This window comes from Hippichthys cyanospilos, chromosome 8, assembly GCF_059441005.1.
Source record: "Hippichthys cyanospilos isolate Australia breed blue-spotted pipefish chromosome 8, RoL_Hcya_1.0, whole genome shotgun sequence".
Lineage (NCBI taxonomy): Eukaryota > Metazoa > Chordata > Actinopteri > Syngnathiformes > Syngnathidae > Hippichthys > Hippichthys cyanospilos.
This window is the reverse complement of record NC_142376.1, coordinates 1,424,617-1,439,341: the sequence shown is the minus strand read 5'-3', so window position 1 is coordinate 1,439,341 and position 14,725 is coordinate 1,424,617. Positions and strand designations below refer to the sequence as shown.

Genomic DNA, 14,725 nt, shown 5'->3' with positions numbered 1-14,725 from the left:
TTCGCCTTAGGGATCATTCCCAACATTCCAAATTCAACTCAATTCCAGTTTGATGGTGATGACCATGGGATCTCTGAACTTTGAAAAAAAAAAAAAAAAAACGAAAAAACTCACAGGGGGCTCAGGGAAGGGCGCCGTTTCTCCAGCTTCGCGATACAACACGGCCAGCCGCTTGAGCGAGAGCTCGTCCACCTCCAGCCCTTCCTCCCGTATGCGCTCGCTCAGCGCCTTGGCCGACGCCAGATCTTTGTCCATCGCTGCAAAAAAAAAAAAGAAAAAAAAAAAGCCTAATTTTTACTGCATCTTCCGCACTATAAAGTGCACTGGATTATAAAGTGCACATTCGCTGCCTATTTTAAAATGTTATGATATATAAGGCGCACCACATTATATGGCGCATAGAATAGAAGCTACAATGGTGGTTGGGCTTGCCTTATGCATCCATTAGCTGCGAAAAAGGGAACGTCAACAAAGCCATCATAAATCAGTCCAGTACGGATATACTACGGAAAATACGGTACTTAACTCTTTTAGTGCCGAGCGTTATCGGAAAAGGAAACCTCCCGGTAGATTTAGCATTTTCATTCATTTTTCAAGGCTGACAGAATATTGTGCGCTACGTCTGTAAATACGGGTGCTATCATGAGAGATTGACTTCCATTCTTTATTTGAATAGCATGTAGGTAATATCTGCCTTTGAAGTGTGGAAACACTGCCATCCAATGGTCACAGGTATCACTACAGTGCTCAAATGGCTTATATTAGGAAAGCATTCGTCAAGGCTGTCAGATTTTCTCCACAAAAAACGTATTTGACCAGAATTGTATTATTTTGTATTGTTATTACTATTTTAAAAGGCGAGAATGCACTCGAAATGCACATGAAACTGTTATCACACTTTGTGTGAATCAAAGTCAACATTGCGGCCGGATCTTCAAGCTTTAAGCACAATACATAGCTAATATTATAGATACATTAAAAAAAAAAAAAGTTTGCAGCTAAATTGACAGTATTATGTCCAAATGAATTAAAATTGTATTTCTTAACGGGGAAATGAAAGTTGGAAGGAAAAGCCATTAGCAGACCTTGCTTGCTCCAAGTTCAAGAAGCACTTGAGAAGCACTTGAGCCACATTTGCGGCACTTGATCAACCTTGAACAAAAATACCAGAAAGACTTTCAACTAAACAGTCAACGCGCCCTTTTATGGACATTCAACGACACTCGAGTGTGCAAAAAGGCTCATTCTGTCACTGGAGGCGTCATGCAAATGAACGCCGTATAGCCGATAACGCGTCCGTCCTCCGTTTGCTTCCTTCCGAGAGAAAATAAGCGGGTTACGTCTTTTGAGAAATGAAGACACGTCCCCGGTGAGCGTCTCGTTTGAGCGGCGGGCTAATGCTAATGAAAGAGTCATGTCCGCTCGTCTCTGCCGCTGCGAGCGCGGGAAAACGGGCGCGATTAGCGTTGGACGACGGACGCTCGGCGTGTAAGACAAAGGAGGCGCTGAGTGGCAGGTCGTGTCGCGATTAGCACGCAAGGCTAGGCAGGACAGATAACTCATTAGCGCACGTGATCTTCCGAAGACCTGGCGGCTCTTCTTTTACGCTGCCTACACGCACGCACGCACATTTAACTCTTTCGGTGCCGTGGACGAGAATTTTCGTCTTTCAAAATAGTAAAAAATATAAAAGAAAATTCTGGTCAAACGTTTTTTTTCATGGAGAGTAGCTGACACCCTTGATTAATGCTTATCTAATATTAAGCCAATTGTAGTGATACTTGTGGCCATAGGATGGCAGTGTTGCCATACACAAAACACATACAGCAGTACTTGTACTCAATTTGTTCCGGAAAGAATTTCGTAACATGAATCTTTCATAAGTAGTCAGAAATCTGAGAATAATCAGAATTCTGACCTAAAGCCAGAATTCTGACTTCATTCCCAGATTCTGATTATACTGTCGGAAGTCTCAGAAGTCAGAATTCTAATTTTTTCTTACATTGTGATATTATAAATCAGATGTCTCAGAAGTCAGAATTCTGACTTTAGAGTGCCTCTGAAGTCAGAAATTTTGAGAATAATCAGAATTCTGAATTAATACTTAGAATTCAAAAACCTGTAATAACGGGGCCGGCGGTGATTGCAGCCATGCTAACAACATCTTACCGTGACATTTCATCAGATAAGGGTAGAGCACTTCCTTTTCGGTGAAGTCGGGGATCAGGCTGTGCAAGGTCTTGATTTTGTCCACCTATCACATCACACGCGTCAAAACGAGGCACTTCACCGGGGATTAGCCGCTCGTGTTTATATGATAGTAAAACGGGAATGCAAAGACATATTTTTGCTTTTTTTCCCATTTTTGAAGAGCCCGCTTATTCAATGCTTATTTATATTTTTGTTGGAACTGTTTTTCAATGTGTTGGGCCAAAGGAGTGTCTGAAAATGACGTAACTATTAAAGGAATCAATAACTCTATACATTCAAGTGATGTATATAAATGACTTGAGTACCTAGGTAATTGATTGTTCAAGTACTTGATACCGAAAGGAATCAATTACTGTTGTACTGATGCCATTGATTACTTTTGGTAAAATTGGACTGCCTAAAAATGGCTGGTGAAACAAGTAGCATTGAGCAATTGTGTACTAAATTAATCAATAAGTTACCTAAGTACTAGAGTAATTGTAGTACTTTCAGTACCCGAAGTAATCAATTACTGTAGTACTTAAAAAGTACTTTTAGTATTTTCTTATCTTATTTTAGTAGAAGTGTCTATTTCTAATCAGGAATCTGTAAATTTAGTACTTTCAGTAACTAAATTAATCAATGATAGTAATTCTTTACTAAAATCACTTTAGGATTTTCGTAGCTAAAATGTAGCTTTATAGCTCAAATTTAAAAATAGGGTTGAAAAAAGTTGGCTCGGAAAAGAAAGGACAAAAGGGAGCGGACCTGTCCTGCCCGCTGGGACGCTCGCGCCATGAAGGACACCAGCGCTTCCTTCTGCTCGGCCAAGGCGTTGACTCTCTGCAAACGGGAGAAATTGAAATTGAATTGAAAAAAAATTTGAATTGCCGGCCTTGGATGAAGCTCGCGGAGTAGATCAAGATCGGACATGTGACGCAAGACGCTTTGCAAACGCTCGCTTCCTCACTGAACCCGAAAGGAAATGTTGCTTTCGTGCGCAAAATGCATGCGGTCGCCGCCTTTCTCCTGACTGAGCGCCGATGACGTTTGCCAGTCGGAAAGCGAGCGGCCTGCGAGGCTTTTAGTCCAACGCGCCACATTCGGGTACCGTCGGGCAATTAGAGCGCTGTTTATGCGCGTTGGCCCCTTCCCTGGTCTTGTATTCATTTCTTTCAATCCTCGCCACGCCGGAACCCACCCGTCGACGCCTAAAAGCTGCCGAGGCGCTCTCTCTCTCTCTCTCGTTCTTTCTTTCTCTCTCTCTCTCTCTCTCTCTCTCTATATATATATATATATATATATATATATATATATATACAATCAGATTGAGAGAGAGAGAAAGAGAGAGAGGCTGGGTGCTTCACATTTATGCGGCAGGCTAAACTCTGCAAACTCCATCTTACACAACGTTTGCCAAAAGTTTCAACGTTTGTTAAGATCACAAAGAAATAAATGACACCGAAAGCAGTACAGGACCTTGAAGAAAACCCGACAAGATCAAAAGACTGACAGGTGAGTCACGCCTCCATGGAACAATGATAAAAAGAGGAGTCATGCTCTGAAGAAGGCGGAAGTTCAACGCCGATACATGTCAGGTAAATTTGACGATTTTTAGGTCATTTAAACAGTTATTTTAATTTTGAAGTTTCATAACCCTAACCACAGACAGAATGAAGGCTATTCTAGTAAGACCAAAAGAGCTGCTTCCTTTGCTGACACCTGCCAACATTTGGCGGGATGGGGGTTGAAGCAACTGCAATCACTAGACTGCCAGAAGATGTTTCAAAAAAATCTGCATATCTGAATACTGTCTAGGATGCATTTAAAGCATGTGTGTAATGTATTCCATAGTTTGTGTTTAAATAGTGATGAGGGGGGAGTAACGTATCTGTTCATTAAAGTCCATCACGTCAGGCATGGCTGTTTAATGATTGAATAGGATTATCACTACGTCTGGGAAAAAAGAAGCAGGCATTTTAGCATTTACCTCATCGTGGATTTTTTTGTGTTTCGCGTTACCTCTCAAGTTGTATAGCACCGAGTGACACATTTGTGGTAAAGGACAATTTTTTTTCCTAACTCGAAAAACAGTACTATACTTTCCGCACTATAGGCGCACTGTCAGCTTTTGAGAAAATTCAAGGCTTTTAGGCGCGGCTTATAGTGCGGAAAATACGGTATATTTCTGCTGAAATAGTAATGACATGCAAGTAAGTAACAGGCGTTTTCATTAGTGTGCACTTAAGTCACACGTGCAAGCAAACGACTGAGCAAGCGAGCGAGAAGTAATGGGCGGCGAGCAGGTCTCTCCCATTTAGCGGCCGTGTAATCGCCTCCTCTCCTCGGCCTTTCTCTCACCGTCTCGTCCGCCCATCTAGCGTCTACATATTCATTTCCCAGCGCTCGCGGCCAAGCCATCGAGCTGTAACGCATGAACTGCGCCTAAATAAGTCAAGGGGAACTCTGAGGTCGTCCACCGCGCGCCCGCCAGACTTTGTGCCACATGGGACGCAAACGCAAAAAGACGGATGAATTAGTTAAAACCCGGCACGGGCCAATGCATCCGGCCACGAGGGTTCGACGACTGGACGGAGACATGAGGGACTTGTGATGGACTTGGGAAACGAGGTAAAAGATTCACCACTCCCCGTTTGGTTTCTGCTCTGCGTGTTTTTAATTGCCATTACAGAGAAAGCTGTAGAGGCGAGGGAGTCGCCGGTCGAAAGAAGACATGAGATCAAACAAGGTAGAACAGGGGCGTCAAACATCCCGCCCACGGGCCGGTTCTGGCCCGCAAACGAGTTCAATTCGGCCCGCAAGGTGAATTTGCAAAGTATAAATGAGCAGAATAGTGCTAAATGACTTATTTTGGGCACTAAAGTACAAAAGTAATCAATTACTTTATAAGGTACTAAATACCATGATTTATTGGTCCGGTCAACTTGAGTTTCTTCCATGTGGCCTGCAAGCTAAAACGAGTTTGATAACCCTGAAGGACAGAGAACTGGTATGAAAGAATAGCAAGAGCCCCAGGACGCTACCCTGTGGGACTTCTTTTCAAAAGAGTTCAAAGAGTTAAAAATAAATGAGGACGAAGCGATGCGGAACTGTCCATGCAGATTCGGCCATGACAGCGGTAATGGCGCGTAGACGTTCGAACCGTCTTTAGTCGTCATTAGTAGTTTGTATTTTTTTTGTGTGACAAACCTCCTCTAAATTGTCAATGTTTGATCAGAAGATATGAACATATTTTGTGAAGGTGAAGAAGCCAATGTGCTGCTTTATTTATTTATTGATTTATTTTAATTTCAAAACGTGAGCTTTACCCCCCCAAGTTCTCACTGGCTGAAAACGATGCAATCAGATGTTGTGTGATAAAGACAGGGAAATCCCCAACGCGTCCCCAAAGACTTACGGCCAGCATGAACTTGGCGTCCTCCTCTTTGCCCAAGTCCAGAAGGGTCAGGAAGAGGTCGGTAGCAGGTCGGTAACAGGCGAAGTGGTTGGCGAGCCGCTCGGCCATAGCGCCGACTGCGACACAACAGGCGCATGGGGTCACCCGCCCGTCGGGCGACATGTCTCACGTTTCATCGCGCGGGTGTTGGTTAGCTCACGCTTGTCGATGGCTCGCTCGTTGTTTTCCTCCAGGAGCTTCCGGAACACAAAGGCCATACTGAGGTTTTTGCCGTCGGGACCGGTGTAAACTTCCTCCAGCATCTCAACCGCTGACTCCAAATCACCTCTGAGGACAGATGCAAGCGTCTGGAAGAAGGCTTGCTCATAGCAACACGTGGGCCTAAGTAATCATACCGGATGTGCCGTATGTCAGAAAGATATTCACCTTTGTTTCTGGTTCGGTTTCGCGCTGTTGGCGCGCAAAGCCAAGAAAATGGAATGCTCTCCAAATATCAGCCAAGTCAATCTGGCAAGGCGGCCTGGCGAGCACACTTAAGCGCGCCTTCCGCCGTCGCCTCGCTGATGAATATTTAACTGCGGGCAACGGCGTGTGTGTCCAGAAGCGGGTGAACATATCCACCCTGATTGTCGCGACCGGAACCGTCTGAATAATTCAGCGGGGGCCCCCGCTAAATGCGCCCCTCTCCGCTTTCCGGCCCGCCCGGCCGGCCGGGCTCTTAAGCAGTCAGCTCGATTCAGGCGCGGCGGGTGCGCGGGTGTCGGAGCGGCTCACGGAGCCGCCTCCCGAGGTCAAGGTTCAAGCTGACAGGGCCGAGCGAGCGTGGCCAACCGGGCGTGAGGCCGCGGCGCCGTTTCTCCCGCTTTCCGCGACCGGCCGGCCGGCGCGGCGACGCCTGTCGCGCTAATGCGGCAAGTGGCGTGATGAAAGTTTGATGCGTTTTCTATTTTGTCCACGCGACGCAACGGCGCTGGAGGATGCCTGTTTTCATGACATTAAAAGGAATACATGAATAATCCTATTATGCCCGTGTCTCCCGTTTGTTCTGGCGGTCCTGCTCGCTTGCTGAGCTTTTATGCTAAGAGTGTGTCATAACAGGTCTTGTCACGCATTTGCCTGGCGGTAATGCCTTCAAACTATTGTTTTTTGCGCGATGAGCTCTGTAAACCGCTAATATTTCTGCTTTGCGATTTACTTGACAGTTTGCAGAAAACAGAGAAAATCTTCCCAGGTTTAGAGCTAGGGTTTACTCAATAGAATACCAACACTAACTGAAATTCGGGAAGTAGAGGTTGAATTTTTTGTTTTTATCTATCGTATGTTTTATATGATACTTGTTACTTGTTTTTTTCATTGATAGTATTTTTTTGTATTATAAATGATATTTTGTTTATCATGAATGCTTTTCTTTTTGTGCATGTTAAGGTCCCCAAAAGGCCCATTCATTACAGAGAATAAAAACAGTAACAATAATAATAATCCAGAGAAAAACAAGAGGTAGCTGCTCGGGCCTTAATAATAATCTGGAGAAAAACAATAAGGACCTCGCACGCAGCAGTAGCTGCTCGAGCAATATCAAGAATAATAATAGTGATAATAATAATGTTCCGGAGAAAAACAATAGGGATCTCGCCGTGGTCACTGCTCGGGCCCTAATAATGGTAATAATATGTAATAATAATAATATATAATAATAATAGTAATAATAATAATAATAATACAAAAAAAAACAATAGGGCCCAGGGACCCCGCAGCAGTCTCTGCTCGGGCCCTAATCATAAATCCAAAGCGCAAGAAGCAAGCGTCAAAAGAAGCCAGCGAGCACTTACTGCTTGATGTGAGCCAGGGCCTTGTTGTTGATGAACATCATCGGGGACAGGTTGAGGCTAGTGCCGAGACCCTGCAAGAGCGACTGCACCTGGGCGATGGCCGCCGCGTCCCCTTGGCCGCCCAGGGCTTGCACCAGCCTGGTGATGGCCAGCTGCGAGGGAACCTGGTCCTGATGCAGCATAGACTTCAACGTCTCCATGGCGTCTGAGGGGACGGGAAAAGGTATCTCAGGCGGTCCTCGGACGGAACTCGCGTGTGCGGAGCGCGTTATCCTTGTTACCGTCCGCCTGGCCGCGCTTGCTATGCGTAACCACCAGCAAACTGTTGGCGATGCCGCTCAGCTTGAAGTTGGCCAAACGGGACTGGGCGCTGAAAGGGTTGAAAAGTTGTGCTTTTATTGACAAAAACGAAAGATGCGGAACACGTTGTAGCCTGCTGGGCATCATCCCAAATGTCAAATGAGGGCGCCACTGAGATTTGAACTCCTTCAATCCTAACGACAAATTTTTACGTAAAGTACTGAATCAATTACTTTAGGTATTAAAACAAAAATGTGGATCTAGCTTTTTGACTCTGTGGTAGTACATTACAAAAAGGAGCTCTGCTAAACACACAGTACAGGCCAGCGGAAAAAGAAAAATCCTCATCTATCTACACGTGGGACTGGGAGGAACATAACATTCTAACAAATATTGACAATGGTACTCCAGATGGAGATTTACGAGTGGAAAGTGCACCGCGGCGAGCTGAACCGAGATGTGCCCGTCGGCTTTCAACATAACCCAGGGACAGGGATTTATCGGCAATGAAAGCAATTTTTTTTTTTTTTCCTTCTAAGCTGGGGCGAGCCGGTTAATATCTCTGCAGTGTCTTGGAACTTTGCAACATTAGGAGGCATCACATTTGGAAAAAAACACTAATCCTGTGGACAAAGTAGAGACAATGCGCGCTCGGTGATGGACGGCATGTCTGAGCCGCTTACGTGACCCCAACAAGAATACGCGCATGGATGCTTGATTGATGCCAGCGTGTTTTGCTCACAAGTGGGCATTCCGCGCATTTTTGCTAGTCCGTCTCAATTTATTTTATCCTGCGAACACATCCCTGGACGGGATAATGTAAGATTTAGAGCGTTTTTCCATTCCGGACAGCAGGAGGTGCTGCATTTAGCTATAACAAACATGGCCGCCTTCGGAGAAGCGCCGCCCACCGCGTAATATAATTTTATGATAACTAGACCTATGATTATATTGAAAACATACCGTTGGTCATTACGAACACGCTCATTTGCAAGATTTTGAAATTTACGATCATTTAATTGATTCCTTTTGAATGAAAGCTGTCTAAATCTCACACATTGTCCCTTTAATCTGGAAAGCTGCTCTGCATTTCCGTCTGTTTTGACGTTACCGAAATAAATTGGCTGTCTCGCATCACGTTAAGTTTCTCGTTGCTCCAGACACGTCCGCTCGATGGCGCGAACTTCAATGACTGCAATTCAAACGCGTCGCTCGCTGCGCCCAAGCAAACATTCTTTATTTTCCCGAACCACGGAGAGGACGTGAGGATGCGGCCCCGGGACCGCGGGTCGCCGACCCCCGGCGCAGACGGACGGCGGCGTTCTCATTTCTTTGCCACCAAAACCTCAATAAGACTGGCCTCCCCTCTTCTTCTCTTTTGACTTATTACGAGATCCCCGCGAGCAGATTAATCCGCGCGCTCAATTGAGCATCAGGCCGGGCAGTCCTTATCAGCAGGCGACACCGGGGGCCAAGCGGCATCCGGGAGCCGCTCGTGACGGGGTCGCGGCGGGGACGGGGGTCGCTCGGCGGGGTCTGAATTACTCTTATCGGGTTGAGGGAGAACCTCAAGGGGCTCTCACGCACACAGTAGCGCACCTTCTCCTTGCGGGCATATTTGCACTTCAGCCAATGAATCCGTCACCTTCCTCATCATCACACCTTAATCTGGCCATAAGCGCCCCCCTTCGCGACTCAATTCCGTTCGGATTACCTCAAAACAAACGCGCGCAGAATTAACGCCTATAGCGTCTTCATTAACCTCCTCGGCGATAAAATCTAGAAGGCCTTGCCGTTTCTTTTTTTTCTCCCCACTTTGCTCTTCTTATCTGCGTATTTCTGGCCATTATCGTCTTGCCCAGCCACGACTCTCCTCTCGGCTCATTCCGGTCCTCGGCGCGAGGGCGGATCAAAAAAAAAATGAAGCAAGCTTTCAAGCGGTGCAAGGGAGGCCGTCAACTAGTTCAAACAAGAGCGGAGATGGCTTATCGCTCGTATTGCGCAGGTCTTAAAGCGCTGCGATTATTTCTCATAACATTAGAGGAGGAATCTTGTAGCTTGATAAAAACAGGCAGTTTTTGTGAAAGAAAGCACAATTTAATAAAAGAAATCCAGAAACTGATTTTAAACCAACAGTGTTTGAAGGTTTTTGGTTTCAATTTGATACAAAAAAAAAAAGTTTATAATTTGTTCAATCATAATTCAATTCTTTTAAACATGTGATTGCTCTTGGCATTGAGCTGAACAGATTTTTCACGTAATCAAGAGTTCTTTTTCCCCCCATTTTTCATTACATTTGACATTACTTTCCACAAATCATCTTTAGTATTCATTTCAGATTTGAAGTTTGACTGACTCATCTGATTGTTTTGTTGATATTCGCTTTAGTGCCGCTCTAGCTGGTGGATGCATAAGGCAAGCCCAGCCACTACTCTAGCTTCTATTCTATGCGCCTGATAATGCGGTGCGTCCTATATATGAAAACAATTTTAAAAATGGGCCATTCATTGAATATGTGCACCTTATGGTTCGGAATATACCATACTACAATAGCATCAGACGGATTATTAGGCCTTGTCTGGATTTTGTCATTAAGATTCATGTAATTCATATAGAAACACTCTCTTGGATATGCACCAAAAATGAATAGATTCCTCCTTGGCTCACGTCCCGCATCTTATGAAAAATGTTTAGCAAACAAAAAAAACCTCATTGGCGACATTAGTCAATGGAAAGTGCATCATTTTACATGATTCTAAACGCAGGGCGGGAACAACAAATTTGGTCTTACATGTCAGTGACCGCCATGGCGTCCTCCAAGGCTCCTGCGGCCAACAGGGAGCGGATCACGTGGTCATAACAGGCGGAGCCCAAAGCCAGGCCCTGTTTGTCCAATTCCATCAGCATCCTGTAGGCCTCTGACAGTCACAACATTCACTTTTTTTAACATAAAAACAAACACAATTCAATATATCATCATGGAAAACTTTAAAAGTGAAAGCCATTTTATAGATTTGCATACTTTTGTTGATTAAATACTGTGGTACATAAACAATTAAAATGATAATTTTAAGAATGGAAATAGCTAGAAAAGAAATGGCTTTCAATTTTTTATTTTCACAATTTCTACAAAATCTACATATTTAATTTGGCATTTTGATGGAAATCTTTTTTCCAAACTGATGGTTTCATAAACATATACTGCAAACTGCATTCATATTGTCAAGTGCTTCAATTAATATGATTAATTTCAAGGTTTTAGGAGTGTTTTTTTTATTATTATTCTTTATTATTCTTATTATACACTAATGTAACTCTAATATGTATTTGTTACCATTTTTGATGCCTTTTTATAATTTAATAATATTCACTGAAAGGGTTTCGGAGCATTTTGGGGTCTATTTACACGTAAAAAGCGGCTCTACTTCTGAAAGATTCATGTTACGAAGTTATTTCCGGAACAAATTAATTTTGTACTGTATCTATCATAAACATGAAACGAAGCTCAATGAATTACCAAGGAACCAAAATATTCTTTTTCACTCTGAATCACACTCTCCCGACTTTCGTGACTGAGCGGCCGCAATTTTCAGCATTTACCATCGGCTTTTCCCTTCTTGCAGAGGGCCAGAAGTCGAACTTGATACTGGGGGCCACTTTCCGCGGGCGTGGGGACTGTTTCGCCTCGCGCCGTCTTGGCAGCCTGTCCGTACCAAGTCTGGAAAAGAAGCACACGCGCGAGATCAAACTCGGGCTGATGTTTCCATCAAAACACCGCTTTATCCAGTGTATGTGTGTGTGTGAGAGGCGGGCCGGGCGGGCCGGGGTCCCCGGATGCTCGCTCACCCGTGTAGCAACGAGGGGAGGGGGTTAAGCTGTATTGGCTGGGGGCAAATTAGGGCTGGCACCCGGGGGGCAGAGAGAAGCGTACACATTGAGAGCGCGGCGGAGCGGGGACGTCAACCGGAGCGCCCCCGGGGTCACTCAGTTCATCGCCCGGGGCAACGGCGATCACTTCCCGTCTCGTCAAAGCCAGGGGCGGCGAGCGGGAACGGGGGCGCGTTAGCCGGCCCTCGCGTGGTTTGCGCTCCTAAATGCTCTTGGTTTTTGTCTTTTAAGACGGTTTTTACGCACGTAGAAGGGCGAGCGGGAAAGCCATATGGTGGCATTTAGCTGCTGGCTTAATTAGTCGGGCATTAGAGATTTGCGCGCACGTCCAGCTGCAGCCAGATGCTCTGATTGACCATGCCGCAATCCTGTTTGCTCTGCTTCATGTAATGAACAGAGGCTTAAAAAAGTGGGACGTGGCGGGGGCATGCAGAGCACTTGATAAGAGCCCCCCCCCCCCTCACACTCCTATTTAAAGGGGCTCTCTTGATACATACAAGAGAGACTGAGGTCAACATGCACTTTAAGCGATCCAGTTAGCTGGCCGCTAATTATTCATCTTCACGCTTTGATGTTTAAAAGAGTGAGGATGACGTACATGGGTATGATGGCTGCTTTTTGTGGGTTTAATAAAACCACCGGACACTTTTCAGCGTCACATTCCACTAGCATCGGGAGACAAGACCAAAGTAGTCAACTCCTGCATACTGCACTATAAGGTGCACCTAAAAGACTTAAAAGCAATTGGTGGAGGTCTGGATTTGCCACCACAAAATGGAATCAAAATGATTTGGGAAAAATACGTAGTGTGCACGCAAACCACAGTACCCAACGGCAACAACACTGGATTACATTTTCTGTACTGAATCTATAAGTTCAGAAAAAGAGCAAAACAAACAGAGATTGCATACGAGAGACTCTAAGCTTAGTCGAACTCATCCGAGCTAGTTGTCTTTTTCCCTTTGTGATGTGTGTAACTGGTGATGTGTCACGTTAGACCTCGGGCGTGTTTACATTCCACCAGTGCTCCTGGGGATCGCAAGAGCAGTCTGCTCCGCCGCCTCCTTTCCCCACCAGGAGCCTCCTGGCTATTATTCTTCTGAATAATCTTCTTATCAGAGTTAGCACAATGCGCGGGCTACGATATCATCCGGCGGAGGATTTTTACCTCGGGCACCTCGAAGGGCACCTCTTGGCCGTTGCTCTTCAGGACATCGGCCAGCAAGCGCAGCGTCCTCTCTCGGGGGATGACGTTCTCCTCCTGGATCTTGGTCCACAAGGCCTCGGCCTTCTGCCAGTTGTTGGTCTCCTCTAGCGGGAAGGAGAGAAATCATTTGGAGATTGAGGGGTGGGCAAATGGGCAATCAAGGCACTCATCCCATCATCCGCATCCCGTCGGTCGTGTAGGCAACGTAAGGACAGCTTGAACGGTCCAATCGTCAGCGCTGAAAGGAGAAGAGGGACTTACTGCAGAGACGGAGGAGGTAACTGTACATCTCGTCACGGTCGCACTCAAATAACTTGGAGGTCAAGTCCACCATCTGCTCCAGGGCTTCCATCTAAGGGCAGGAAGATTTGGGATTTCTCTTTGAAGAACACGGGGAGTGTTGGTTGGTGATGTTGGTGTTACCTGTTGGTTATTTATGCATTTCTCGGCGTACCACTCCAGGCGTCCTGGCCTTGCCCTCAGTCCAGGGGTCTTAAAAAAAACAAACAAACAAACAAAAAGATGTGACTGCCAAGTTTATTTGTATAACCCTGAATCACCACCGTCTCCAAGGGTTTCGCAGATGAAAAAAAAATCATACATCCCCCTAAGCAAACCTTGAGAATGGATCGCAGGTGGGAGGAGCCCAGACTCAATAGAAAAAACTTTGTATTGGTGATGTTTAAAAGTAAAAGGAGATCAATTTGATCATTTTGATCCTAGGGGGACATTTTTGACCCAACTCTGGCTTTTAGATGTTTTTGACGTGTGATATCAAAGCATGCAAAAAAGTAAAAACATATTTATATTTGACGATGTTATGAGCCTTTTAAAGTCAGCCCAAGCTGGGTGAAGTGAAAAATCCCCGGACAGCCAAGGGTTAATAACACACACCATGATCTATGTAACCACTAAAGTCAGAGGTAGACTTATGAGCGTGTTTTCATAAAATTCATCAAAATTGCAGTAGAAAAAATGGGGTTGACATAAGCAAAGTCGACTACTCTGAGAAATACGGTGTATGCACATATTACACCGTGGAAAGTACTTAAATATCATGTTAGGGCCCCTTAAAAGTCAGCTAAAAGTGAGAATGCTACCAACCTTTATTATTTTCTTCTCTGGCGCTAATCCTCTTTTGCACAAATCCCACAAAGCTCTAGCTAATAACCATTCCAAAAAGTCATGTAACATTTGATTGTTTTCCCATTACAAAGCGAATCACAAGGGAGCGGTTTAGAACGTGAACGCTAAATAATATTTTTCAAGACGGCGCAGTTTTTGAGAGCGGAACGACACATCCAGGCCCAAAAGATATTGAAATAGCACGACAAGCTGTCAAAAACGGGCTGACATAGATTGATGTCGGGGTTGTTGTAACGCAGATTTAGTCTGATACGTGCAGTGACAAGGTGATTACGGGCAAAGAAGAGCGATCAGGATTTCATCTGTCTCTTGGGGCCCGGATACAATCTGAGTAAGACTAGGATTGCGAGATCTTCTTCTCTCTCAGTGGTAATCTGAGAGCAGAAGGGTTTAAAAAAAAAAAAAAAAAAAAAAAAGAAAACAGAATGAGCCAGGAAGTTAATCTGAATGAGGGAGGGGGGGATCAACAGCGCCGAATCCTCGCTGGCCCTTTTCGACGGCAGCGGCGTCAAGAAAAGACGGGCTTCATCCCTCCCTGATGGTTCCTCTCCCAATCTCACTCAATCCCAGCCTCTCCCTGCAAATCTGCCCCCCCCATCCCAGGCAGAGGCATTATGCGCTTACCCGAGCAGCCAAAGGGACAAATTAAAATGTGTCGCGCTCACTCTCGCCCTCAGTCCGTCTAATCTTCTTAGAGACCAAAGCCCAGTGCTGGTCTTCCCATCTTTTCCTTTTGATTTTGTTTGG

The 14,725-nt window shown here is 45.2% G+C and overlaps 1 protein-coding gene across 1 annotated transcript in view; it reads right to left on the bottom strand.

Annotated features, from left to right (window-relative positions):
* Positions 1-14,725, bottom strand: part of lrpprc (leucine-rich pentatricopeptide repeat containing) — a 46,839-nt gene that overhangs the window by 484 nt on the left and 31,630 nt on the right. Inside the window, exons 26-37 of the mRNA XM_088420823.1 lie at positions 13,256-13,324; positions 13,094-13,184; positions 12,794-12,936; positions 11,338-11,455; positions 10,529-10,655; positions 7,719-7,807; positions 7,438-7,642; positions 5,808-5,935; positions 5,609-5,724; positions 2,959-3,033; positions 2,170-2,254; positions 115-257 (exon numbers count right to left, since the gene is read on the bottom strand). Coding sequence (XP_088276949.1) covers positions 115-257; positions 2,170-2,254; positions 2,959-3,033; positions 5,609-5,724; positions 5,808-5,935; positions 7,438-7,642; positions 7,719-7,807; positions 10,529-10,655; positions 11,338-11,455; positions 12,794-12,936; positions 13,094-13,184; positions 13,256-13,324 — 1,389 coding nt within the window. The remainder of the gene's footprint in view (positions 1-114; positions 258-2,169; positions 2,255-2,958; positions 3,034-5,608; positions 5,725-5,807; positions 5,936-7,437; positions 7,643-7,718; positions 7,808-10,528; positions 10,656-11,337; positions 11,456-12,793; positions 12,937-13,093; positions 13,185-13,255; positions 13,325-14,725) is intronic.